The 27,640-nt window shown below is 45.2% G+C and overlaps 1 protein-coding gene across 2 annotated transcripts in view; it reads right to left on the reverse strand.

The window, feature by feature from the left end:
- LOC121445218 (laminin subunit alpha-3) overlaps positions 1-27,640 on the reverse strand; it is a 221,174-nt gene that overhangs the window by 162,619 nt on the left and 30,915 nt on the right. For both annotated transcript variants that reach the window (XM_041647241.1, XM_041647240.1), the window contains exons 3-4: positions 2,440-2,557; positions 1,692-1,810 (exon numbers count right to left, since the gene is read on the reverse strand). In XM_041647241.1, coding sequence (XP_041503175.1) covers positions 1,692-1,810; positions 2,440-2,557 — 237 coding nt within the window. The remainder of the gene's footprint in view (positions 1-1,691; positions 1,811-2,439; positions 2,558-27,640) is intronic.

A 27,640-nucleotide genomic window follows, 5' to 3' on the forward strand; every position in this document is an offset into this window, starting at 1 on the left:
TCTCAAAATGCAATAACAAGACACTATGCCCCCAAAGCACCTGGTTCTCTAAGGAGCCCCTGGACATACTGACGTGGTCTAGCAGCTAGTTCTTGGTTTAAACCTGATCTCTATGATGTTGTTCTCTGATCTGCTGGGTGCCTGTGGAGGGAAAAAGCCATGAATGCCGACGAGGGACTGGTGTGTCTCTAAGCACGGGGAAGACAGTCTGTCAAGCTGCATGGAGCAAACGAAGCTGAAATAATGGCCCTCAAACTTCCTAACACCCTCAGTACAGCTCCTCAGATTGTGGTGACCCCAACCATAAAATTATTTTCGTTGCTACTTCATAACTAATTTTCCATTGTTATAAATCATAATGTAAATATCTGATATGCAGGATATCTGATATTCAACCCTTGTGAAAGGGTCATTTGACCCCCGTCCCATCAAAGGAGTTGCAGCCCATAGGTTGAGAACCACTGATCTGAATGCTGAAGAAATGTGGACCAGAACAAGAACTCAAGTTTTCATGCCTCAGCTGATGAAGTCCAAGCCTCACCAGATGGAAGATACTGGATAGAGACTCTTTTTTTTTTTTTTTTTTTTTTTTGGTTTTTCGAGACAGGGTTTCTCAAATCTCACACTCCCAACAGAGTTGATTTGAAAGTCTTTTTACATTCCTCACAGCCTCCCCACTTCCATGGAACTCTTCCCTGACTGTTCCCATCTCTGTCTGTCCCCCTGCATAGCGACAGCCAGGCTGATTTCATAGCATGGTCAGATGCAACTCCAAGGGGACAATTGTTTTCTCCCTCAAAGCTGACATATACAGTGTCAAATGGGACCAGGTAAAGGGACTCCGGCCAGCCAAAGCATGGCAAACATGGCTCTGATGGGCTTTGTCCTCTCTCATTCTCTCTGCCTCGCTATAAACCATTCGTCTACATTCCTAAAACTAGCCCCCAAGGTCTAGTCCACTTCCTCCTCCTGAGGCTGACTACCAAAGTCTGGCTATCAAAGTACTCAGTTCCAGCAAAAAAAAAAAAAAAAAAAAAAAAAAAAAAGCCTCCTTTGGCTCACCTAATTAACATGCCCAATAAAAATTAAACATCTCATCCTACCATGGGTTTCCCCATTTCTCTTAATAAACCGCTATTTTCCTATGGGGCCACTTCTGTCTTCTCTCTATCCAGAGAGGGTCTTTGTTCCTACAGGACAAATGCCCATTGTTCCTTTCCCCTTCTCCCTCTTCCTCTCTCTCCTGTTTTTGTCTCTTATTCCCGCCCTTTATCCCTCTGGGTAAATAAGCCGCCTTTTTGCTGAGAACTTGGTTTTAGGGTGTCTCCTACCAACAATGGTCCCTTTACCAGGGTTTAGCTTAGCACTACCACCTGCCCCGCCTCCTCAGTCCTGGAAATAGTGTGTGAGAAGGTGGGGAGATCATCAGTGACCCACCCACCACCTTCTGTCACTGGGAGAATTCTGAAGCCGGTGGACCTTGGACCCCAAACTCTAACTTCCAGGGAAGAATTCAGCCCCCAAAAGAACTTCTAAGCCAACTCATTCTGAGTCTTTGGTGTGATTCCTTTTTCATTTCCTCCAAAGCACTGCTCCCCACCTTGATCTACACTGTCTCCCGGGAAATACAATGTCATAGCTTCCTGTCCCCTTTCTAGTCCTTCCCCTGACTGCCTCCTAAAACCACTTACTTCGCCATTTTCCAGAGGCACGATGCGGGAATACTCCGTGACACAGAGTAGCTGGTCATCCCGGCTGATAGCCATGTTTGCTTCCTGCCCAAACTGTTCTAAACAGTCTCTTCGAGAATCTAGGAAGGACACAGTTGAACATTATCAAATTATGCATCTTTTCTCCTAGATCGCTTCCCCTGCCTTGTGTTTCCTTAAGAGAAAGAACCAGAAAGTCTTTTGGATTTCTAGATGAAAGCTTAGGATAAAGTTTTTAGTTCATGAAAAAGAAATGGCTGGCTATTTCCGCTCAAGTGCCATCAATAACCGTGTTTGAAGATATGCTATTAACTCCTCATGCCTCGAGTAGGAAACTTTACCCTCTAAGGAAACTGGCTGCCACTTGGATTGATCATGAGGTCCAGAGACACTTACACACTTCATTAGCAAAGATGACAGGTTCTAAATGAGTAACGTGGAGCCCAGGATCCATACAGAGCCACCTTTGTTCCTCATTTCTCGTGAAAGGGGAAGAACATGAGTGGCAGCTCACTTGCAGGTGCCTCCCACAGGTAGGAGCGAAACGGGTGTTACAAAAGGGGGTGCAACCGCCATTCTGCAGGAGGGTCCTTAGAATCAAGGCATGCACGACAGAGAAACACGATGTTCTGAGGACTACTTAGGAGTCCCACTGAGACGCTAAATCCATAGTCTTAAACTGTTTCAGATAATCAAAGCCCCACATAGCACAGAAGACAAGATTACTTACGAGCAAAATACTGCCATGGTGAGTAGGTGCTTCCAAAGTCGACAGATCTTTCCAAGACCCAAAGATCAGGACGCGGAGAATTTGCAAATTTGATTAAAACATAGGCCACATGGAAAAGCTGAAAAAGCAAGAGAGATACAGTTTGTCTGGACCGAGGGTATAGCTCAGTGGTAGAGCACTTGCTTAGTATCAGGCCCACCAAAAAGAAAGGATTAAAGTTGGTTTGTCCATAGCTTTGACTATTTCTACAGGTCGGTGATTCCCAAGGATACAAGATACAGATCCAAGCTCTATCTGCCTGGTAGACATCTCTACTCAGCTGTAGCCTTTCAAGCTTCTTATCCTCAAAACCATGTCGCCTTCCCTTTCAGTACGTGCATTGCCATCATTATCTTGAGTTTCGGCCTCTTTCCCTGTGCCATCTACCCTGATCTCTTTTTCTTCTTGCCACGTTTCTTAGTCGTTGTCATCATTCTTTGGCCTGTGACCAGAATGACACAAACATAGGAAGAAAATGGGGCTCTGGTCTTGCTCACTTCACCTCCAATTCCTAAACGCCCAGATGTTTATTCCCCATTCTCCTTCCTCAAAAAAGTCTGCAATTATACAATCAGGCCTCCAAATTGGTGATACTACATCCTGTAGCATGATTAATAGAAATTAATAAAAATCCAGATATTGGGGTTCAGTAAAAAAAAAAAAGAAAGAAAGAAACAGCCAGCCACTTGTTTCAATCAACCAAGGATCAAAAACTTTGGGGTGGATATCACAATGGCACCATGTACATTTTTCTTGTCTGTAGTCTTTGGCAATGTAGTGTGTAACCAGTACTTATACCATATTAATTACAGAAGAGGCTGTGTGTAGGCTCAAGCGCACCATTCTACACAGAGACTGGGGCATCCCTGAGGGACACAGAGGACAGAGGGAAAGAAGTGGAGCCAACCCAGGGACGGTGAGGGAGGGCAGACAACAGAGCACAGGTTTAAACAATTCTGTATTATCATGTTAATGAGCAAAGACCTCCCCTGTTCACCAAATCCCTGCCTCCCCACACCACAAGTAGCATGTTCTACAGTGGCTTTCTGAGCAGGATGCCCCACTGGCATTAGCTAGCCCACTAGATCCAGAACAATGAACTCGTCTACTTAGGGAGGGTGGGAGGAAAAGAGGAGTCAGACCCTGTGGGGTTCTCTTTCCTGGAAAAAAAAGAGAAGGTTTGGTGTGTAACTCAATAGTGAAGCACATGCAAGGTCTTGGCTCAATCCCTGGGAACAAAATAATAGTAATAATAATAATAACAGTAAGGGTTTTAACCTTTTTTCCACATACAAGAGTTTAAGTTGTATGGTGTCTCTCTCTTCCATCCTGTATCATCTTCTGTTTCCTCTCTTGTCTCTTGGCTTCTCCTGTGCACCTAGATTTCTCCTCCTCTTCTTTTTTCTCACTGAAAAGCCCACCTATACCTCCTGCCTAACTATTGGTTATTTAGCTTTTTATTATACCAATCACAGCAAATACATCTTTCTACAGTGTACAAATTTCCCACAACAGTCCTGGAACTTGCTTTGTAGACTAGGCTGGCCTCGAATGCACAGAAATCCTATCTCTGCCTCCCAAGTGCTGGGATTAACGGTGTGGGCCACCATTGCCTACAGTTGAGAAATTTAAAACATACATGCTATTATTTATTGAAAGTAAGAACCCCATTCTGTAGGAAGCCCCTAGTGAGTAGTCCTGAGTGAACGTGGGCTGCTGACATGGGCAAAGCCTCAGACCCACGGGAAAACGACAAAGTCTCCCCCAACACCTGCTCCCCCGCCACTGACAGCAAAGCCCCCCCAACACCTGTCCCCCCACTCACATCCCTCCTGGCGAGGCTCAGAGCGAAATGGCAAAGCCTTGATTTGGGATCCATGTGTGGTTTAGATAGTGTGTGCAGAAAATGTCCACCATAGCTTTCCTCACCAGGATGCTTAGGGCTTTAAGAGTGTCCCCTGCAGAGACGGCTCCAACCAGATTAGCTAAGCCTGCCTCCTTGTCCAGCTGTGAAAGGTAAGCCCAACCTCCTTGTTTCTTTGGATGTAATAGCCTACCTCCTTGTTCAGCTGCATACAACCCTGCCTCTCTATTCAGCTCAACATTATAAACACGCTGAGATGCCAGAGTGCTGAAGTTTCTTCATCTGAGAGCTGGGTCCACCAAAGAGCCAGCTTCTCTGTGCCTCTCCTTCACACACACGACACACAGACATACAGACACACAGACACACACACACACACACACACATACACACACACACACACACACACACACACACACACACACCTGTCAGGTCTGTCCTCAGAGCAGTGCTGAATGCAGCACCATTATATCCTAAGACAAATGCTACATGGTACTGAAAAGCTGTTTTTTCAAATAAGAATATTGGCAACGCTTTGTTTTTGCAAATCCCTTTAGCGGTCAGATTGAGTGGAAGATGAAGGTTTTCCTGTCTGCTTCTACGTTCTTTCCATAGCAACATATGTGGCTTTGAGTGAAGTATTTGGAAAAGATCTTAGCCCAGTCGGATCTTTAATGGTAAAATAAGGGCCTCTGGGTTTGTGGACTCCTGAAGGGCCAAGGGGACCCCACAGGCTCACACTTGACTCCCTCACAGAGTAGAGTTTGCCCTCACTGTCAGAAACCCCTTCGCTGACACAGCCCTGACAAAGCCCCAAATCCCAGTCAGCTCTGCCCACTTGAAGCCTGTGCTTTTCAGTTTGGGAAACAATACTAACCAGGGCTGTGAGCTCAACCTGGAGACAATACTAACCAGGGCTGTGAGCTCAACCTGGAGGCAATACTAACCAGGGCTGTGAGCTCAACCTGGAGGCAATACTAACCAGGGCTGTGAGCTCAACCTGGGACAATACTAACCAGGGCTGTGAGCTCAACCTGGAGACAATACTAACCAGGGCTGTGAGCTCAACCTGGAGACAATACTAACCAGGGCTGTGAGCTCAACCTGGAGACAATACTAACCAGGGCTGTGAGCTCAACCTGGAGACAATACTAACCAGGGCTGTAAGTAATACTGTTAGCTCAACCTGGGACAAATGGCTAACCGGGGTGCCTATTTAGCATAGCAAAGCAGACCTAGCCATGGATCCTCCCAGCACCCCTCAGTCCCTACCTGTTACAGGGAATGGCTGGCATACCTCACCCCCTCCCCTAAACTTCTACAGTCCCGCTCTTCTCTCAGCTGTCCCTCCCTATATAATCCAGCTGTTTTGTCTACCTGGCCCCTTTTGTCTACCTTTACTCTCCTGGCTCTACCTTCACCTCCCTCTCCTCACGTAGCTCAGGGCCATGTTCACTCTGGACCCTCCCAGATGTCCCTGCCTCTGACTATGCCCTCCATTTTATCTACAAAAAACCTCTCCTCCACCATACCTAGGAGAGTCATGTCTCTACCTATCATTTATCTATCTATCTATCTATCTATCTATCTATCTATCTATCTATCATCTGTCATCTATTTATCATGTATCTATCAATCATCTCTCAATCTATCAATCTATCTATAATCTATCTATCATCTATGTATGTATTTATTTAAGGCAATATACCATATTGTCCACCAATGTGTGGAAAAACTTCCTCCTTGAAACAGAAGCACTAGGAATTACAAAGTGGTCTGAAAAACATAAGGCAACACCTAAAGGCAGAAATGGGGGCTTCCAAAAGACACAGGCCATAACTGCACAATGAAGCGATTTATGAGAAATTCGAGAACTCTGATTTGGACAACTATAACAAATATAGATCCCTTCCAGCTGTTTATACACCCGTTTCAGCCCTGTCCAAGTAAAACCACATTAGGTAAGAAAATAGGATGGACAATAAATGAAGCATCTTGAATGCAAGAATCTTTCTCAGCATGCTTCACCGCCACCAGACTCTGGCAGTCATGGCTCCTGCAAAAGGTTCACTAGATTAGAATTCCTGGCTGCTGACCCTGAGCTCAGCTTAGCTGCTTCTAAGTGTTATGCTATTCTTCTGTAGCACCGCAGCTACTGAAAATTCCCAGCGAGAGTCGGGACGGCACTCAGGTTATAGTTCAAGCTCTAGTGCCACATAACCCAGAAAGCAGGAGGTCGAGAAGTTCAGGTCATCCCTAGCTATGTTCCAAGTTTGCAGCCAGGCTTGGCTACCTGCGGCACTGCAAAGGGAAGGGGAAGGGGAGAAAGACTGAAACAGTCAACAGATGGGGTTCTTGGCCTCTGTGAACCTACTACCTTGGCCCAGTTTAATGAACATGCTGAGCCTATCCATCACCATTTAGCACCAAGCAAACAGGACGTTCCTCTTTAAAAAGTGCTCTTGCCGGTTTTTGTCTTGGGACCTGTTTCTGAGGTTCCCTGACACACGTGTGCACGTGTTCTCGCGCTGGAAAGGCTGCATTCACTTCTCGTTCCACTGGCGCGGTGATGGCTCTGCCACCCCACTGTGGAGACCTGCTGTCCGTTCTTGCACTGTTCCAGGTCAGCAGTACATCTCCTCTGAAGTTCCTACTTCCAAATCTGTGGCGCAGTAAGCAGTGAGTGATCTCTGGGTGCTAGCAGCCTGGCTCAGGCGGGTAAACAACTTATCTCACTCCTGAATTTGGTCTCCCACCCGTGAAGACACTTCAAAGCATACCCGAGTAAGCCTTGAGGTACACTGATACAAACAAGAGTGCCCTAAGAAGGCAGAAGGCAGAGGAGCAGAGGAGTCAAAAGCAAAAGGCAAGTATTAAGGGGTGGGAGGGAAATAGATTAAAAAAAAACTGTGGACTTGTAATCTTCTCGCAAATACTTTTGTAACAGGCTAAAGCTGGCTTGGCTCTGTCTGCTTAGGAGACACACGGAGAGTCTTTTAAATAATGTTCTGATAAAGCAGATGAGACATTAAAAAGGACTTTTGACTTCAAAAGGCATCAAGGTAAGCAGGAGCAATAGGACAGATGTCTCCCTGCGTCTCTTTGAAGCCACTGATTACAACTTCCTACAGCCAGCCGCGATTTCATTTCAGGGTCTTCCTAAACTGAATATTTGCTATGAGTGAATAAAATAAATAGAATTTTCTATGAATAGAATAATACATGATGTATGAATGAATGCCTGCATTAACTAATCTTTTAAAAGCTGTGTCACTGCTCCTGGGTTCAGGGGGTATATATTAGCAGGCAAGCAGGTACAGAGGGAACCTCAAAAAGGTTGTACTTGGGTATTCTACTTTAATGAGTGAATATATTGATTCACAAAAGAAACATTTTAATAATGACTCTTCCTAATTATTTACTTTGAATAGTCTGTAAACCTACAGAAAACTTCAGAAAGGAAACGTGCAATTGTTAACGGCTGTCCATCCAGAGTTCCAATTCTTTAAAAGTGACAGACATCATGATACTTGCTCCTAAATACTTCAGGGTGTATCTCCCTGAAATATAGACATTTCCATCATCTTAGCATTTTCAGTTCTGCTGCATTGATAAAACATTCCAAGCAAATTTGGCTTTCACTTCCAGATCACAGTCCATCACTGAGGGAAGTCGAGGCAAGAAGTCAAGCCAGAGCTTGAGGCTGAAACCTCCTGGAGGAACGCTGTTTGCTGGTTACTCACTCACAGGCTCCTGCCTTGCTAGCTTTCTTATATAGCCAAGGACCACCTTGCCTAGAGAATGGTGCTGTGTGGGGCTGGACCTCCAATATCAATCAACAAGACAGCCGATCCCCTGCAAACACGCCAGGCCAATCTCACCTAGCTTTTTCTCAGCTAACTTGGTTGTTTCAGGTTTACAATTAAAGATAACTAGGACAATGAGAAAGGAATGTGTAATCAAAACGTCTATTTAATGTGTTGTTCCTGTTTTAATTCCTCTGGTCATTCTAATAACGCCTACTGTTATTGGAGAACATTTTAGCTCCAACCAACATTTGCAAATAGACTTAGTAGTGATTATGAATTTGTTGAAACCTCATAAAACCCAGTTTAGTGGTTTGAATGAGAAATGTCCCCATAGACTCATGGGTTAAACACTTGATTTCCTGTTGGCGGCGCTGTTTGTCAAGATTGTAGAACCTTTATCAGGGGCAACCTTACTGAAGAAAGTACATTCTTCAAGCTCAAAGTGGGCTTTGAGAGTTTACAAACTTCCAATAGACTCTCTGTTTTCTGTGTGTTATCAGAGCTGTGATCTCTCAGCTTCTTCCTTGGATTCTCCCTCTGGAATCAGAACCGAAATAAACTCTTCCTTAAGTTGCTTTTGGTCATGGTATTTTATCACAGCAACCAAACATCCACACTTTCTGAGCCCCATCCTATAGCAAGTCTTGTGTTTTCTCCTCTCCTCTGGCTACACTCAACTGTCAGGGGGTGTTTGTGTCTGGGTTCTGATCCCCTTAGAAAACCCCATTTTTTTATGCATGTTTGCTGTTTTGCTAATTAACAAGGAAATTGCTTCAACATTTGACTCACTCACTGAACTGAGCAGCCAGAGAATGTGCCTGACAACCCAGGACAAAGGGAAGTTGCGTAGTCATGTTTACCCAAGGCAAAGAGAACTAGCTGGACTTTAATTACTACCAGTAAATTCTCAAAATCCTGCTTTAATTGGTTGACTAACTTTATTCTTTATTGGATAGCAACACCTTTAATAAGTAATAGAGTAGAAAATGATGCCATAATAAATATGAACTCAATAGGACTTGCAGCAGTAGTAACAGTGGTACTAGCAGAAGTATTTATGTAGTGCTGGAGTTAAAGGCAGAACTTTACACTAGCACTCTACCACTAAGACACGCACACACACACCACCTACAATGTGAACTAAGCTAATTTGTATCAATCAAAATACTAGCCATTTAAGCCATTTATTCTTCCTGTCCAACTGAGACAATATATTCTTTGATCAACATCTCCTGCTTCCCTACTTTCCAGCTCTAGTCTTATAAGGGTTAAGTAGTCACGGTAAATAGCTGTTCCTACATCAGAGCACCTCACGATATGAAGGAGATGAAGGCTCCAGGGACAGGTCGAACACTTCAAACACAGACAGCTGTGTATTTCTAAAAGACGCAATGACGGCCATGAGTGCTAGCTCAGCAACTTCAGTTTTATCAGCATGTTTATTTTGAGAATCAGCTGTCACGTGAAGTATGACTTCAAACCAAATATGCTTAGAATGCCCTTTGACCTTTGTCGTCTTTACTTCCTGAAAACTAAAGCCTCTAAAGTGTGGAGACTCATTAGTTGATTTATTTTGGGGTTTAGGTCCTCATGTAGTCCAGGTTGGCCTTGAATTCCTAATCCTCTTGCCTCTAGATGCATCCCACAAGATGTCCTACTGCTTGTCACCATGACAGCTGATCTCTGGGGTTAGACGCCTGTCCTCCAGGTCTGTGGATGCCACACGGGATCCTTCAGTACCTGCCCAGAGTCTGGCTAGAGCCAGGCCACATTTCAGGCATTTTCTTTCCTCTGACTTCTGGGAATCTAAATGTCCTTCCTGCCACCTGAATGTTTTTGTGAACAGAAGGAGAATTCCCACTTTACATGCTTCGGGCCAGTTTCCCCAGCTCCTACAGGGAAGGCAGATGGGCCCAGCCTGGGGCTCAGTGACCTGATGTCTCCTCCCAAGACTTTGCATCTAGAACAAGAAACACAAAAAGGCAAAGACACTAAAAGGTTCTTTCCAGAAGCAGGGCAGATAGCAGCTCTGTGTGGCTTCTAATCCCAGCAGGGGCCTACTGAGCCCAGTATCCAGACCCAGGGCTAAGTAAGTGACCAGGACAAGGGGCAGCGAGCAGCATCAAGCCTCAGCAGTGACCTTGAAGATGGACTCCATCTTCTGCCATGGTCTGACTGTTCAGCCTCCTGGGTCCTGACTCTGACTGTCTTTGTTTCCCAAGCTCCACTCAGCATCTATCTCTGCTTCTTCCACTCTGAAGGCAGCCTTTTCTCTGTTGCTGGTATCAGCATTAACTACGCACACACAAACATTACGTGTGTACTCACACTCAGTCAGGAGAGCACACACACCCACTCCCCTCCCATACATACATGCACACACATGCATATGCACACACATATACACACATGTACAACATGCACATATGCACACCCACCGACTCCCCCCACATACATGCACACATACATGCATGCATGCACATGCACAATGCACATATGTACACGCACATACATGCACACACACTCACACACACATGCACACACGCATGCACACACACACGCACGCACACACACATACCTTCCCTTACACAAACCTGACTACAGAGCGCCTGCACACCCACCCTGTTTCCCTCTGGATCATGGGAGGGAGAAACTGCCTGTCAAAAGCTCATTCCACACTTTAAATCTCACTCTCCCAGTCCTCTATGGATCCATACCATTAACTTTTAAAAGTGTCTGTTATTTCACAAAAGAGGAAAAACTGTCTCCTTCCAGCCACGCCCCTTCTTTCCCACCCTCCACACCTCTCCCATCCCAGGCACCTAGCTCCAAATGGCCATGAGCTAGCTCAGCCGCTTCCCTCCTCCAACTCTCCAAGATCCTTTATCCCATCCCCCACTCCACTGCCATTGTACACCACTGACGACTGTGCCCTCCTCCAGCCAATTTCTCGCATAAACTCTACAGCTATACACTCAGGAGGCTACCTGATATCCCACTTGGAGGAACCTCACTTCCCCTCAACTCAAAATGGCCCCAACAGAAACCTCACCACAGCCCCCAAGATGCCTGCAGACCCTCCTACTAAACCTTCAGGTCTTGGCTCTGCCATTGCTCTCTGATTGGATGTCTGCGTCTCGTGCTTCAAAAGTGCTATGCAAAACAAACAAACAAACAAACGTAACAAAAGCAATTAAGTAAATGTTTGCCTTGAGGAGGCGCCGTGTGTTCTGGGTTAACCTGCAGGAATATTTGGGTCAGGACACCACCTACATTTTACTTGGACAAGGGCAGTGCTGGGAGGCAGCCAGAACTTAAGGAATGTGCTGGAATATGCTTATTTGGCATAAAATAAGTCATTTCTACTGTAAGAAGGGCAAGGGAACTATTGGACAACAGAACTTGCCTGTGTCTCAGATGTTCCCACCTGACTGTCCTGGATGTTGTGAAGACCCCAGCAGGCATTCTCCCTGACAGGACAGTGTGTTGGAAGTGGCTAGGAAGCTCTGGGGTAGAAAGGGTCGTAGCAAAATGGAAGGCAGGAAGATGGCTTGGCATGAACTCCATACGCTCCATACCTGACGGATTTCAAGAAGTGGGTCTACACCCTGCTGAGCCTTGGTTAGAAGTTGAGTTCCGTTGCTGGAATCCATCTGCGAGGTGTTATATTTAGGCATGCGGGTGGACCAGAGTGGAGACATAAGGTATAAAGGAACCAAGGAGGTGGGCAGGGTGTTCAGACAGACCCACAGATAGGATGTGGGATAGATGAGCAACGAGAGCCGGAGAGGGGTGTACCAAAGGGGGACATAAAGTTGAAAGGAGCCAAGGAGGTGGGCAGAATGGACAGACAGACCACCACAGAGAGTGTAGGATCAACGGGGAACTGGAGCCAGTGGCCCGAGGAGAACTGGCTCCAGGCATCCTGGTGGCTATAGGAGCCACTTTTAATCTCCCTGCACACTGGCTGAGAAGGGGACTTTGGGGAGAAACCTGGTCCGTGCCAGCAAGTAGCACAGAGCAAACTCAATCCAGACTCAACCCACGGGATGAGGTCTGCATCTGGAGAAGAGTAAGCATTCGTGAGCAGCTAAGGATTCTACGAAAGAGAGACAGGCTATTGTGGGTTGAACCCCCAAACCCCGTCCCTCAGGCCTCCACACTAGGACTTGCTCCACTCACTTTTCTTGAGCCGAACCTAGTCCCCCGTCTTTCCTCTCATTTTTCTGCCTTCATTCCCTAAGCATCTTCCTAATTCCGGGTGCTATCTTTGCTTCCTATACCCCAAATACTACATAAGTAAGGAAGGATTTTCTCTTGATACTCAGGGTTGCCTTATTCCATTCACCTGGCAAACATGATATATAAGACCTTCCACAGATGGAGCAGTTGCCCCTGTGCTTTTGAGACTTAGGGGAAATTCCTATTTAGTAGGTATTTTCTTAGAAAATATAATGCTGATTCTAAGTATGTCACAGAACTCTGCATGCAACACTTGGACCTGATATGCTTACACCATGTATACAACACTTAACCTGATATGTTTGTTTATACCATGCATGCAACACTTGGACCTGATATGTTTACACTATGGCAATATTATGTCCAATAGTAGAACATGAGAATGTGGAAATTCAATTTTACAATGACCATATAAATGCCAACCCTGGAACCATCAAAACAAGAAAGTAAAGTCATATGGATCAACATGGACAGGTTTCATAACCTAAGGTGTGTGCTCACACAAGATCAAACTAGATGCAAGAGCACATTCAAGTGCATAAAAAGCGATACACTGGACAACATTCCATGATTTATGGTCAGTGTGTCATAGGAGTTGTCATCTGTAGTGGCAGCTCTTGGCATCTGCTGAGAACGCACTCTCTTCCCTGTCTGGGTATGAGTACATTCAGAAACAAAGGAGCTGGGCAGGTGGGGAAAGGTTTCTATAACTTCTGATGAGGCTGACGTCAGAGGGTGGGAGCTGTGGCTACTACTGGCAGAGTCCCCAGAGAGCCTGTGGTTGGGGCCCAGTGTGGCTGTGACCAGGTGTGCACACTACAGACAGCTGTGAAATCTGTAGGCAAATCCTTAGCTTCTTAGACACAAGCCTTCTCTTGGCTATCAGCACAGAGAGATATCCTGCTGCTGCTGGAATCATTTTAGAGCAAAAGAAAATACCCTAGAAACAGTGCTAAGGCTAACAAGGTCTCAGCATCAAAAGATATTTTTGTTCTAAGGGAAAAAGTGACATCAACTTAAAAAGAGAGCTGGGCTTGGGTTGCTCAGTGGATAAGGGAGCCGGCCACTAAGGCTGACAAACCTTAGTTTGATCCCTGGAACCTATGCAGTATAGAAAGAGAAGTGACTCACACATTGAATCTTCTGACCTCCACACATACACTGTGGGACGTGTATACCCACGTGGACGCACACATGTGTACATATAAACACGCTAACCCAGTGGTTCTAACTTCCCTAAGCTATGACCCTTTAATACAGTCCCTCATGCTGCGGTGACCCCAACTATAAAATTATTTCACTGCTACTTCACAGCTGAAATTCTGCTACTGTTATGAACTGGAATGTAAATGTCTGATATATCAAAGGGGTCTCAAGCCACAGGCTAAACGAACAAGGAAACTACATTTTTTCCATTTATTTATTTATTTATTATTTATTAAAGATTTCTGCCTCCTCCCCGCCACTGCCTCCTACTTCCCTCCCCCTCCCCCGATCAAGTCCCCCTCCTTCATCAGCTCTAAGAGCAATCAGGGTTCCCTGACCTGTGGGAAGTCCAAGACAGAGACCCACATTGGAGCACCGGACTGAAATCTCAAGGTCCAAATCAGGAGCAGGAGGAGAGAGAGAACGAGCAAGGAACTCAGGACCGCGAGGGGTGCACCCACACACTGAGACAAGGGGGATGTTCTATCAGGAACCCACTAAGGCCAGCTGGCCTGGGTCTGAAAAAACATGGGATAAAAACGGACTCTCTGAACATAGCGGACAATGAGGACTACTGAGAACTCAAGAACAATGGCAATGGGTTTTTTTTATCCTACTGCACGTACTGGCTTTGTGGGAGCCTAGACAGTTTGAATGTTCACCTTACTAGACCTGAAAGGAAACTACATTTTACAAAAGGAAAAGAGAAAGCTAAATAAACGTAGCCTCTTCATCCCTTGCAGACTATAAAGAAAAACTTATAATGTGGTACATTCCCCAAGCCAACTTCCGTGCTTGCTCATTCCATGCAATGCTGGCTTCTCTGTGACAATCCACTGGGACAGAAGCAAGCTGAAAAACAAGCTCCAGCCAGCACACAGAGCTCAAGTGTTTGCCAGGGAATTGCACCACGCTTCTCGAAGTGACTTAGAAATGCTTCATGCTGCACAAGAAGTATTGATATACAGAGATATGACTAAGAGAAAACAATAAATACACTTTACAATTTCATCAATATACCCATTTTGTTAAAAGGAGACAACAGAGTGGGGAGGAGTTTAAGGCAGCGTATAAGGGAGGGAAGAAAACAGTATGAACTTGCCAAGAGTAAAGGAGAAAGGGGAGGAGGAGAGGAAGGAGGAGAAGGCAAAAGGAAAATGGTCCATGTGATGAAACATATACACACATTTGTACACACATCTGCATGGATCAGTCACCTCAATAACTGCTTTTTATCCTTCCAGAGATGTCCTGGGGATCCAGGAAGCTTTCATCTAGCAGAAAAGCATTCTCTAAGTCAGGGGCCGACTGTCACACAGTGTCACAACAGAAGACAGGGAACTTACTAGAAATAAGTAACTGAAGCATGTTTGATTAAAAAAACACAACCAAACAAAAACCATTTAGAAATCAGTAGGACAGGCAAGGAGGCCTTCCAATGATAGGAAAGAATTTTGGACCTCAGAAGACCTAAGGACCATCCCTACTCTGGGCTGGAAGATACTGATGTTGCCAGGACAAAGCTGGGGTCAGGACCTTCCATGGGAAGCACTGAGAAGGTGCGACCCACAACCAGGAGAGGGAGCAAGTCACACAAATGGCCCAGTATGCTTTGTCCTCATTACTTTGTGTGCACCCACCATGGGCCAGATCCCCCTATGTGGAGGAGCCTGTTGTCACTGTAAGTAAGTAAACTGTGTCTGGAACTGAGTGACTTGCTAACTTGGAGAGTAACGAGCTTAAACCTGGTCTTATGCTGTTGCCATAGCGACCAACTAATAGGAGTAAGCTGGGCAGCCCAGGCAAGACGCCAGATCAACCTATTCCAAATGTGGTTGGCTCTTTGTGCCCATGGTTCCACATCTGCAGATTCAATCAGCCATTATTAAATCTATCAGATGTGAGGGAATACTCCCTCTTCACTGAGCATGTACAAACAGTGCAACCCACAACTGTTTGTGCATCTGCTGCACTGGGCACTGCAGAGACAGTCCCAGGAGGACCATGCATAGGTGATATGCAACAGCACTCCACTTTCAGAAGGGACTTGAACATCCATGGATTTAGGTATTCATGGGGCTGCTGGAACCCTTCTTCCACCAAAGCTAAGGGATAACAGAACCAGACACCTTTAACCGAGTTCTGCCCAGGCCCTAAGCTAGAGACAGTCAGACCTGGCAATGCGGGCTCATGCCTTCCTCTGTAACACAGGTGTTCACAAAACCCATGTCCACTTCTCCCGCTACAGCAACAGGGCTGAGTTCCGCCCTGCGTGTGCTTTGCTTCTCCTCAGCCAGGCTTTCAGCTTGCCTTTCCTGCTCCTCTGCTACCCTCCCCTACCTCACCTACCTCACACCCTTTGCTAGAGCCGCAGTCTGGATTTCATCTGCCCATGGCCCCTGGGTCTGACCATGTAGATGGATCCCAAAGGGAGAGGAGCAGGCGTCTCTACGCTCTGGGTCCACTTCCTTCTCTACCCATCTCTCTGAGAGCTCCTGAGACAGACGGGGTGGTAGCGGATGGTAGCAGGGTGGTAGCTTAGTAGCGTAGTAGAGGTGTGACAGGGTGGTGGGAACCTGCTCAGCAAGCAGGACTGTGAAAGCCGAGGGAGAGAAGTGCATGCCCCAGCTGGCTGCCTTGTGCTGCAGGTCGATGAGGCAGCTGTGTCCTCTCAGTCACACAGAGTGTGTCTGTCACATGGGACGCTCCATCTGGAACTTCTGAAGTGTGGAGCATTTGCACTACTAGTAACTTGGGGGCCCACTCTTCAGTTAGAGAGAAGAGGAACAGAAAACACCACAGTCAAGGAGCTCAGGGAACAAAGGGGGCCCACACTAAGGAAGAAACAGGGTTTGGGTTTGGTTTGGTTTTCCTAGAAGAGGAAAATGCAATAGCAGAGTGGGAAATGGGAAGCCAAAGAAAAGAGAATGACAGGCGTGTCATGAAGGAGAGAACAGAGGGAGACAGTCGGGAGGCAGAGGAAGGCCCCAGGGTCACCAGGAGGTTCTGCGGGAACCGTGGGACACAGCTGATAGAGAAGATGCCAGGGCCCACCTACGCCAGGGCATCTCAGACTTGACTCAAGCTCTCGCTAGACCCATCCTGAAGAGTTCCTGAACCTCACTCTTTCCTTCCTACGCTTGTAGTGAATAGTAGTGAGAAAACGGCCATGATTTAAAGCCAAAATGTATTTAAAACCTTGAAAGTTTCACAGGGGAAAAGATAGAAGCCAGTTTTCAAGATTTGCTAAGGAATAAAAATGCTGTTTTAAAAAACTCAGTTTCCATTTACGAGATATTTTCTGACTCTGTTGGCATTTAAAGATCTCAGAAGACCAGGCTCACTCTGAGATGAAAAAAATCAAGTCATAGGGGATATATCAAAGTGTCTCAAGCCACAGGCTGAGAACCACTGCTAAACAAACAAGTAAACTACGTTTTACAAAAGGAAAAGAGAAAGCTAAATAAACGTAGCCTCTTCATCCCTTGCAGACTGTACAGGAAAACTTATAACCTGGCACATTCCCCAAGCCGACTTCCGTGCTTGCTCATTCCACGCAATGCTGGCTTCTCTGTGACAATCCACTGGAACAGAAGCAAGCTGAAAAACAAGCTCCAGCCAGCACACAGAGCTGCTTGCCAGAGAGCTGCACTGTACCTCTTGAGGTGACTCAGAAATGCCTTCTACCTTTTGTTTGAAAGAGCATTTCCACAGGCCGAGGGCCTTGCCCCATAGACCGAGCTAGTGGGTTTGTCAGCTTCCAGAGACCCTCGTGTCCCTGCTTCCCGTTTCTCCCCTGGGTTCCCCAGCAGGCACAGCTGCTGTGCCTGTGGGTGCTGGGGATCTGGACTCAGCTCCTCACACTTAAATACAAGCATTGTCCTCACTAAGCTATCTCCCCAGCCCCTGGATGCTTCCCTTCTCCCAAAAGGAAACTAAACTTACTGCTTCCTTACCTCTCAAAGCAAGAGCTGTGTCTGGAGGATGCCAGTAACATGGAGCTCAGCACAAGGTCTCCCTCCTCACACCCACCAGAAAAGATCTCGGTCCATTTGTTTATGCTACAGATATGACTTTAACTGTGTAAAGATCTGGTCCACTTGTTCAATTATATAAAGATGTGTTGCATTTGTTTCCCCTTGCCTGCCTAAGGCACCTGATTGGTCTAATAAAGAGCTGAACAGTCAATAGCTAGGCAGAGAGAGGATAGATGGGGCTGATGGGCAGAGAGAGAAAGTAGGAGGAGAAATCTAGGAATGAAAGAACAAGAAAGAAGAGAATGAGGAGAAAGAGGGGGGCATGCCCAGGGCCAGACCCAAGAAGCAGTGACTGTAAGCTATGTGAAAGGAAAAGTAAAAAGACCAAAAACAAAAGGTAGATAAAGAGAAATAGGTTAATTTAAGTTAAAAGAGTGAGTCAGAAATGAGCCTGAGCTAGGCTGAGCATTCATAGCTAATAAGTCTCTGTGTCGTGATTTGGGAGCTGGTTGGTGGTTCAGAAGAAAAAACCTGGTACACAGCTTATGATCTAAGTGAGAGTTATGGAAAAAAGTCAAAATCACAAATAATAACCGCAGTCAGAGAGGTGTAAAACATTTCTGTTTATAAACAGATTATTTTTACAATATGACATCTTATCATACTAAATATATATCATGTATGTGTATACATATATTTTATACATACATACAGCAGTGTATATATGCCTTTTGTATTTATACATATGACATATATACACAGTTTCTCCTTCACAACAGCACAAGGACCTATTCAGAGCTTGGCTCCAACTCTATGGCGTCACTTGAATTTCGTCTGCGTGTGGATGACCCTGATTGTTCTCTGTTTTCTACAACCATAAACAAAGTTTGGGTAAATATCCTGGACTGAACACTTTAGCATTTATCTCACTAATGTCTACAGGTGAAATCCCCAAAGGTAGTCGTGCCGTACTAAGTGTCGTAAGTTTCTTAAAGAACAAATCTTCTGGAAGATGTTCCATCAGCATAGCATGGGATGAATGTGTTTATAGCCACTTTGCTCACTTGGAAGAGCTAAGCTTCAAAGCCAGTGGTTCTCAACCTGTGATCCCTTTGGGGGTTGAGTACCTCTTCACAAGGGTCGCCTAAAACCACCAGAAAACACAGCTATTTATGTTACAATTTATAATAGCAGAAAATTTAGTTATGAAGTAACAAGAAAAATAGTTTTATGGTTGGGGAGTCACTACAACATGAGGGTTGCAGCATTAGAAGATTGAGAACCACTGTTCTAAGCTGAAGCCTGGTAGAAATCCAAGAGAGGGGGAGCAGAATCAATGATATTTCCCCTAGAGAAAGATGACAGTGATCTGTGTTGTTAGTGCCTTACACAAGAGTCTACCCATAGACTGTGAGTCCTCCCACCAGGCCAGGAACATCACTAGCTCCCAAGACACCCTGGCCTCAGTAGTCCCAGCCTTATAGCTCCTTCCAGGCCTGACCACTCCTGTCATACGACCACAGGTGAGTGCTGTCCACCTGATTCCTCCCAAGAACATGGTAAATTTCCCTCTCTTATCCCTCCACTGGTGAGGCTGAGGTAAAGAGGACTGGAGTTCAAGGCCAGCCTAAGCTATACAGTGGATTCTAGGCCAGCCTACATAGGACCCAGTCTCAAAAGGAGGGACAAGCCAGCAAGGTGACTCGGTGGGTAACAGTGGCTCCAGTCCTAATGACCTGAATCTGATCCCCAGGAGCCACATGGGAGAGCGAAGTTGTCTTCCGACTGCCACACATGTGCTCACACAAGACACACACGAAAAAAAGTAAAAATATGATTAAAAATATTTTTAAAGAAGAGAGGTGGTAAGGGGAAGGAAGGAAGAAAAGGGAGAAGGGGAGGGGAAAGAAGAAAAGGAGAGGGGGAGGGCAGTAACTTCTTCATAGGTGAGGAACGAGGCCACCCTGCAGAAAAGGAATGGAATGTAGGCAAAAGGTCATATGAGTCATGGAAGAGGGTATATAATTATTGATTTTGCTACTTTCAACTCCATCAAAGTTTTTTTTTCTATCGCTAAGGCAAAAAAGTGAATAAAAATATAATTAATAGTGAACATATAAAACCTGTTGGCCAAAGCTTCACAGCTCCAGCATGGCCATTCGACAGCATGGAAATTTACTGAGATTGAAACTGGACAGATGTTTATGTGGCTTTCTTAAGTCTGCTCTGTGGTGTTGTAATTAGAACAAAGTGATTTTATTTGCAAAACTTAAAAAAATCTACATTTCCTCCCTTGCCAGTTCCTGGTGCTTGTGTGCTCTTCTCGGCTGCATAGAATTAGAATTAACAAAGTCTCAGCATGAATCAGGATCCTAGGCATCTGCTGCCAGGCCCTGTAAGAGCCTGCAAGATGTGGGCTGGCTCAGTGTCCAGGAAGCTTCCTTCCTGCTGCCGCACCCTGGACTGCAGGCTTTCCCTGTGTGCTACCACACCCTGGCTCTCACCTTCCTGGACAGAAACCGCTCTGACTTTACAATGGCCTTGTCCTGGAAGGTGACCAAACACTAGAGTCCTAATTTGGGTGAGCCAGGGCTTCCTGGTAAGTCACCAAGTAGGTCACAGTGGCCTCCTGATCACTTTATCATATAAAGCTCCCTATGTACAGCCTGAGAAAACACTCCAGGAGGAAGTGCTTCATTCCCTATGGTTACTACTTCCTAGTCCAGCTTTCATCCCTGTGCCTGTGTCTGAGGCATATGCTATCTGCTCACAGCCCCTGGCTATTTGGACAGGAAACATATTTGTGTAGTTTCTGTTGTATCTGGTGTATTTGCGGTGCAAGTTAGAAGGAAAGTAAAATAAAAATGTGCTAGAGACCTTTCCAATCAAATAATCTGCAATTGTAGAAAAACATGTCAAATGGAAATGGAAAATAAGAAAATTTTCAAATGGAAAATAGAAAAAGAAGTGTTGAAATTTACAGTTGCGTGGAATTCAGCATTTGTTGGCAAAATGACACAACCCAGGATTTTTCAGTCCTATGGATTAAAAAAGAACATTGCTTGCACAGCTCCTGGTATTATAAGGAGAGCTGCTTGTTTGTTTCCCAGCTCCCCAGACTCCAGAAATAACCACACAGAAACTGTATTAATTAAATCACTGCTTGGCCAATTACTTACGCATATTGCTAGCTAACTCTTACAATTAGAATTAACCCATCTCCATTATTTTATATTTTACCACGAGGCTCGTGGCCTACCAGCAAGGTTTCAGTGTGTCTGGCTCTGGCTCCATGGCTTCTCCTCTGACTCCACATCCTTTCTCCCAGCATTCAGTTTAGTTTTCTCTGCCTAGATAAGTTCTGCCCTGCTATAAATCCAAAGCAGTCCTTTATTAACCAATGTGATGTAGGTGGGTCTTCTATCTATCTGTTGCTTTCATTTGTTAATTAATAAAAAAAAACTGCTTGGCCTGATAGGTCAGAACATAGGTAGGCAGAGAAGACAGAACAGGATGCTGGGAGGAAGAAGGCAGTGGGTCACACGCCATAGCTCTCCTTTCCGAGATGAACACAGGTTAAGATCTTTCCCGGTAAGCCACCACCTCGTGGTGCTACACAGATTACTAAATATGGGTTAAAGCAAGATGTGAGAATTAGCCAATAAGAGGCTGAAAGTAATGGGCCAAGCAGTGTTTAAGTGAGTACAGTTTCCGTGTAATTATTTTGGGTAAAGCTAGACGTGCGGGAGCCTGGTGGCGGGAAGCGGCCCATAACTCCTTCTATACCAATGGTATTAATAGCATACAGAAGGGACTTCCACATCACCTCCCCTTTTTAGTTTAAATAATAAGGAACTTTTTAACTTTAACATAGTAAAATTACATATAACAAAACAAGTATCAAGTAAGAATTACAGTTACAATACTTACATATACTTTATCTTTTATCATAACTAAAGAAAACTATAACCATATCTATTCAACTCCATCAAAGACTCCAGAAGGATATAATGTTCCCTAAGTAAGCAGGAAGTACATTGTAAATAACTTTCAGAACTCTAGAATTGACAGAGACATCTTGCTACCTGGACAGTCACCCAAAGTTCTTCTGTGTCATTGGGGCATCCAATCTTCAGCCTACAGGCCCATAGTATCCAGCAAACTTTTCCATGGATCAGGAAATTTCAAAGACAGTTCCATATATATATTTGCAGTTTTCAGACACTTTCTTCTGTGGCCTGCAGAATGTCTAGCAGACTCTTTCATGAAACAGAAACCCTAAAGGATTATCTCACCTTTAAGCAAGTTCAGCAGTCATTTCTCTGTGGGTTCTGCATGTCCAGTTCATAGACCATAGCATCAAGCAGTCCAGGCAAGAGCAGTTTCTTGCCCAAATGGCTAGCAGACTCCATTAAGGAGCCTCTTTGATAACCATCTCCCTCTTGAAGTAATTGGTGCTGCCAGTAACAGATGTGTCTCATGTCAACAGAACCCTAAGTTATTTAAATGACATATTTTGAAGGTCTTTGAAAGATTTGAAGAATCTCTATCCATCTGAAATATATCTCTGTACATATAGTAAACCTAACTAACATGACTACAGCTTGACTGTTATACATGACTATCTATTAATCTATATTTCTTAATTATACATTACATTTTTAAATGAGCTACACAAACACAACATGATAAAAAAACATACATATAACAAAACTAATGTGAAATTTGTATGAATAGACCAAGATCCATACAAATCTCTACAGCATATCCCCTTTAAATGTAAAGAAACATCTATAAACAATATTTGGGAATATGGGTATAGTACTCTCCAAACTACTTCCTGCTGTCTATTGGATGAAATATTTTTTGGGGTGTTTACAGTGACCTTTCAGGTCCATCAAACCACATTAGTCTAGAAGAAATCCACGGGTCCTCATCTTCTGTGGAAACAAAAGCAGAACCTCTTTTCCAAAGCAACACATCCTTAGACCCAAATTCTGAAGACAAGATACCTTTAAAGTATATATGCTGGTTACTTAGCTCCCTCACAGTCAAAAAATTCAAAGAAAACACAACAATATACATAATCCAGACTATCTATAAATACTCCATCTTTATGTGGCTTATTTGTTTTTACTCTATTACTTTTTAATATTTATTTGATTATCTTTATTCCTTTAATCTATGACTGTCTGTACTCTTTTATATACATTTACTGTCTCTTTACTCTTTCTCTTCTCTCTTCCAAGCCTTTGTACATTTTTTTAACACACTGTGTCTCTTTTAGAGGTCTTTTATGTCTGAATGTGTTCTATCGTGTATCTGTAATCCTGTTTTGTCCTAGAGAGCTTTTAAAATGGTAAGCAGCTTGGTCTCAGTGATATATGACACTCCCACATCACCCTGGGTGCTGGCTCTGCCTCTCTCTGCTTTTCAAAATGGTGGATGTACCATTACCATCAACTCTGGGACCGCCAGGTAGGAGCCATGCTCACCACTTTACCTCTGAGAAGAAGCATGCAGCACATAAACCCTTTGATCTGAGTGATAGCTAAATCTTCTATGCAGTGCACTGTATGGCCTGGAAACATCTCTGTGTAAGGTGGCAGGGATCCACCATGCTCTCCCACCTGGGCATGTCTGGTAGACCTGCCCAGGCGGGGAGCCCTGACTTTCCTCCTGACCCCCGAGTGGGCCCACAAAGCACCGGGGCCCACAAACGCCATTCAAGTGTTCGGCCTCCTGAAAGAGCCAGAGCAGTTTGTACTGCCGTCTTGAAACTGCACTTTTTGTTTTGTTTTTGTTTTTGTTTTGTTTTGTTTTGTTTTGTTTTTTGCTACTACCACTGAATCAGGAAGACCTCTCTTAAAGGAGCTACAGCATGTGGCCAGGAAGCAGAGTCCATCCGGGGAAGAGAATGAGGCTAAACTTTATTTTTTAGTGTCTAGAATTCCTTTTCAAGCCCTCTCGGGTTTTATGTGGATTTAGTCAGCCCCATGTTGGTATGCCAATTTGTTGTAAAGAAAGCCGCTTGTTTGTTTCCCAGCTGCCGAGACTCCAGAAATAACCAACAGAAACTGTATTAATTAAATCACTGCTTGGCCAATTACTTAAGCATATTGCTAGCTAGTCCTTACACCTAGAATTAACTCATCTTCATATTTTACCCCAAGGCTCGTGGCCTACCAGCAAGGTTTCAGTGTGTCTGCCTCTGGCTCAATGGCTTTCCTTCTGACTCCACCTCCTTTCTCCCAGCATTCAGTTTAGTTTTCTCTGCCTAGATAAGTTCTGCCCTGCTATAGGTCCAAAGCAGTTCTTTATTAACCAATGGTATTCACAGCATACAGAGGGGACTCCCACACCACCCTGGCCTTAAGCTCAGAGTTCACATGACCTTTATAACAGCACTGAATGGAGGGCAGCAGCCAGGGACAGTGCTGAGCAGTGACACTGGGTTATCTTGGGAAGAAGGCAGACAGACCAGGCAGAAAGGGAGGGTATTCTGAGAACCATGAACTGTACCAGAAAATGGCTCAGAGACGAGAAACAACACAGAGTACTTGAGGACATGGCTAAGCCTCTACTTGTGTGGCATAGAGTTTGCAGGAGAAGACACCTCCAAGAAGTTGGCAGGCAGACATTGTGACTTACACCTATGATGCAAGCATTTAGGAGCTGAGGCAGGGGAACTGCATGTTTGTGGTTAACCTGAGCTGTACTATCTCTATAAAAGCAAAACAGGAGGAGGAGAAAGAGGGAGGGGAGGTAGAGAATAGGAGTTGGTAAGCAACTAGGCTCTGACAGGCTCAGAAGTCCTGCCAGGAAACTGGCCTTTACTCTGAAACCAGAGGAGAGGGACTAGAAGACACTCATCAAGGCATGCCTGACTGGCATGCTCCTGTCTCCCCGTCCCCTTGGAAGCCATGAGAATATGGTAGACCGACCCTTGAAAGATGGCCGATTCTCATCTAACCACTGGGGATTCTGTTCTACAGCCAATACGGTGAGCTGAGAGGAGAAGCTGGAAATCAGGTAAGACTGGTGAACCCACTGTGAAAGAGCTATCAATAGCTGAATCAGGAGAGCACAGCAAAGTGGAGAGAAGCCAGGCTCCACAGACCTTAAGAAGGAAGACACGGGCAGAGGATGGGGATCTCTGATAGAGTACTTGTCTACCACACACAAAGCTCTGGCTCAATCCCTGTACCTCACCTGTGACCCCAGCACTTGCAGGGTGGAGCAACTGGATCAGAGAAGTTCCAACTCATTCTCAGCTACATTAAAAAGTCCGAGGTCAGCCTGGGAGGAAGGTACCAGGAGGTACTAAATGGTAAGAAGTAAGTGGTGGGGCATTTGGCTAGCATGTATGAGGTCCTACCTTACCTTCCCAGGACCACAAAAGTAGCAATACCAACAAGTGGGCTAAGGAGGGGAACCAGAGAAATGTGGAAGGCACACTGTGTGTGCTGGTAAACCGGCCCTCGGATGAAGTATTTGCTCATCTCCACGTTAGAACGACCCCTCTGAGGCTGACTTCATGGCATATTTATTAATAGCATGTTATTCCAAATATAATCCATGTTTTCTAATTTTGTAATTGCTATAAAATAGTTAAAATATGTTACATATGACCTCTAATTGAGGAGCAAAATAGGCCTGTTCCATCCAGAAATTTGGCCCACAGCAGCCTCTTCCTCCCATGGTTTCTGGCTCTGACAAGTGGCAGCTGATCTAGGGACACCCTTTGCTCACTCTATACAAACTCAGCAGAACATCTGTTGTAGGCTAAACATTTTCGAGATGTTAAGAGAAAGAAGGACATCTCAGAGTGGGACTAAGAGACAAAGGCAGCACAGTTCCCTGGAGACAGTCTGCACAATTTCTAAGAAACCCTTCTTGCTAGGTACTGCCTGCCTTCAGGATGGCGCTGCATCCATGCAGAGGTCTAGTTGGGGCAGACTTCTGATTGACAACATCTCCCAACGCAATTTTATCTCCCAAATCTTCAAGCCCAAGGTTGACTCTGAAACTTGCCCAGGCTTCTTTCTCTCACACCTTACTCCAAACTGATGTGCGTGACAAAGAATGATTCGGATTCATTTGCCAAAGTCTCACAAAAGTTGAAAAGAACAGCAACAACAACAAACCTTAGAAGTTATCTCCACATGAAGCCCACACTCTGTGGGTTGGACCTGAATTTGAGTCTGGTGCTTGTGGCCTGTGGTGAGTTCACAGAAACAGAGTGTAGAACGATACACTATTTACTCTGTGACCTAGTTTTCCTTAAACATTATAGTACTATTTCTTTTGCTTTTTATATAGTATTATTAATTCTTATGGATTTTGATCGTTTCTCCCACTCTCCCCAACCCTCCCTTCACTATGCACCCGACTTAGTGCCCTCTTATTTTAACGATCAAGTATAATTCATGCTGCCCATACACTCTTGAGCTTGGGGCCATCTACTTGGAGCACAGCTGACTTACCAGGTGCCTTGCTATTAGGGGCTACAGACCCTCAGACCCTGAACTTTCTATGACCCCTTGCCTGCTGGAGTAAACAACTTGTTTTCCTATGCTTACAGCTGCTCTGAGGGTTTCTTCCTCATGAGTTCCTGATAACAAGGAAGTGGTTTCTGATGGGCTTGCAATTGAAAAAGCCTGAGAGCTAGGGCGTGGCCATTAATCAAGGAGAGTCCTATATAAGCTGCCCTGGAACACAATAAAATTGGCATTCTTGCTTCAAGACTGACAATGTCTCTGTGTTCTTTAATCCCCAGACCCTTGCCCTAGCAGACCTTGCCTTAAAGAAAACTGACTCTCCGGCCCCAAGTATCTATCACTGCCGCTAGCTCTCCTCAGCCAGAGTGCGGGACTCCCCTTAATCTTGACTTTTTAGACATCTCTGTGGGTATTCACATGCAGAAGCCAGTGCTTGACACTGGGTGGCTTCCTGTATCTCTCTAGCTTCTTACCTTGAGACAAGGTTCTTTACCGAAGTGCAAGCCCACCATTTTCACTAGGCTAGCAAACCCAGCTTTTCCCAGGACCTGCCTGACTCCGCCCATAGTTCCAGGGTCACAGGCACATACCGCCAGGCCTAGATGGCTTTTATTTTATTTTTAATGCTAGTTCTGAGGCTCAGGTTCTCATTCTTGCAAAGCAAGCACTCTTCTTATCCACTGAGCCACCTTTCGGGTCCACATTCATGGTCTTGTAAAGAACTTTGCGGTTACATTGTCTTGTGTGAACATCTGGGAAAGGCTCAGGGGCCACCCCTATACTAATTGGCTTGGGTCCTCTCTGAAGTATGAGACAAAGGCTTGGGAAAAGATGGTTTATTACTGGGTTGGTCTCAAGAAGCACAAATAGAGAGTCAGAGGGACCTAGGAGACAGAGAAAAGCCAATAGCTGATATGTCGTAAAAGGTCCCAAATTTTAAGTCATATAGATTGTCCTTCAAAAATGGTCCATGAAGAGGCAGGGAAATGGGACTTTTCCCATCAACTTCTACCCATGGTGGGATAAAGGATGTTGCTAGGGACACTAAGTGTCTGGTTTTCCCGGTACTGAAAAAGCTCTTGGGGCTATGGCAAGAACCTTGAGGTAAAAAGAAAGGAACCAAATAAGACTTTCAAGATGGGCCAGGGCAAAGCCAGGCAGGTGAGCACGGTGGTTGGCACCGCATCCTCATATCCACAAGGCTCAATGTCTGTCTCCACTGGTGCCCTGCCCTGCTAGCTGCTGTAGGCGGGCAGGCCACCTCCCCAGGACACCTCCCAAGTTCTGAAGCAGTTATCAGTCCTGCCGAGGGCAGGACCGGGGTTTGTTTCATCTGTTCTCTCTTCAGAGTTTCGGTACGAACAGATTACATGACAGGCACAGAAAAGCCTTAAAAGTTTTCTGGAGGCAACTTTCCGGACAACAGGTACAGCTGCTCCCTGTGGTCTCTAGACCTTCTCTCTGTCCTCATGGAGAACCCCACATGCATTCTCCATATTTCATTAGACCCCAGCCAAAGAGAGAAGGCAAGGGGGTGTCAGGAGTTCATAGTACGACTCACAT

Source organism: Microtus oregoni, unplaced genomic scaffold, assembly GCF_018167655.1.
Source record: "Microtus oregoni isolate MIOR12 unplaced genomic scaffold, Mior012 000166F_ref0000362, whole genome shotgun sequence".
NCBI classification, from domain to species: Eukaryota; Metazoa; Chordata; class Mammalia; order Rodentia; family Cricetidae; genus Microtus; species Microtus oregoni.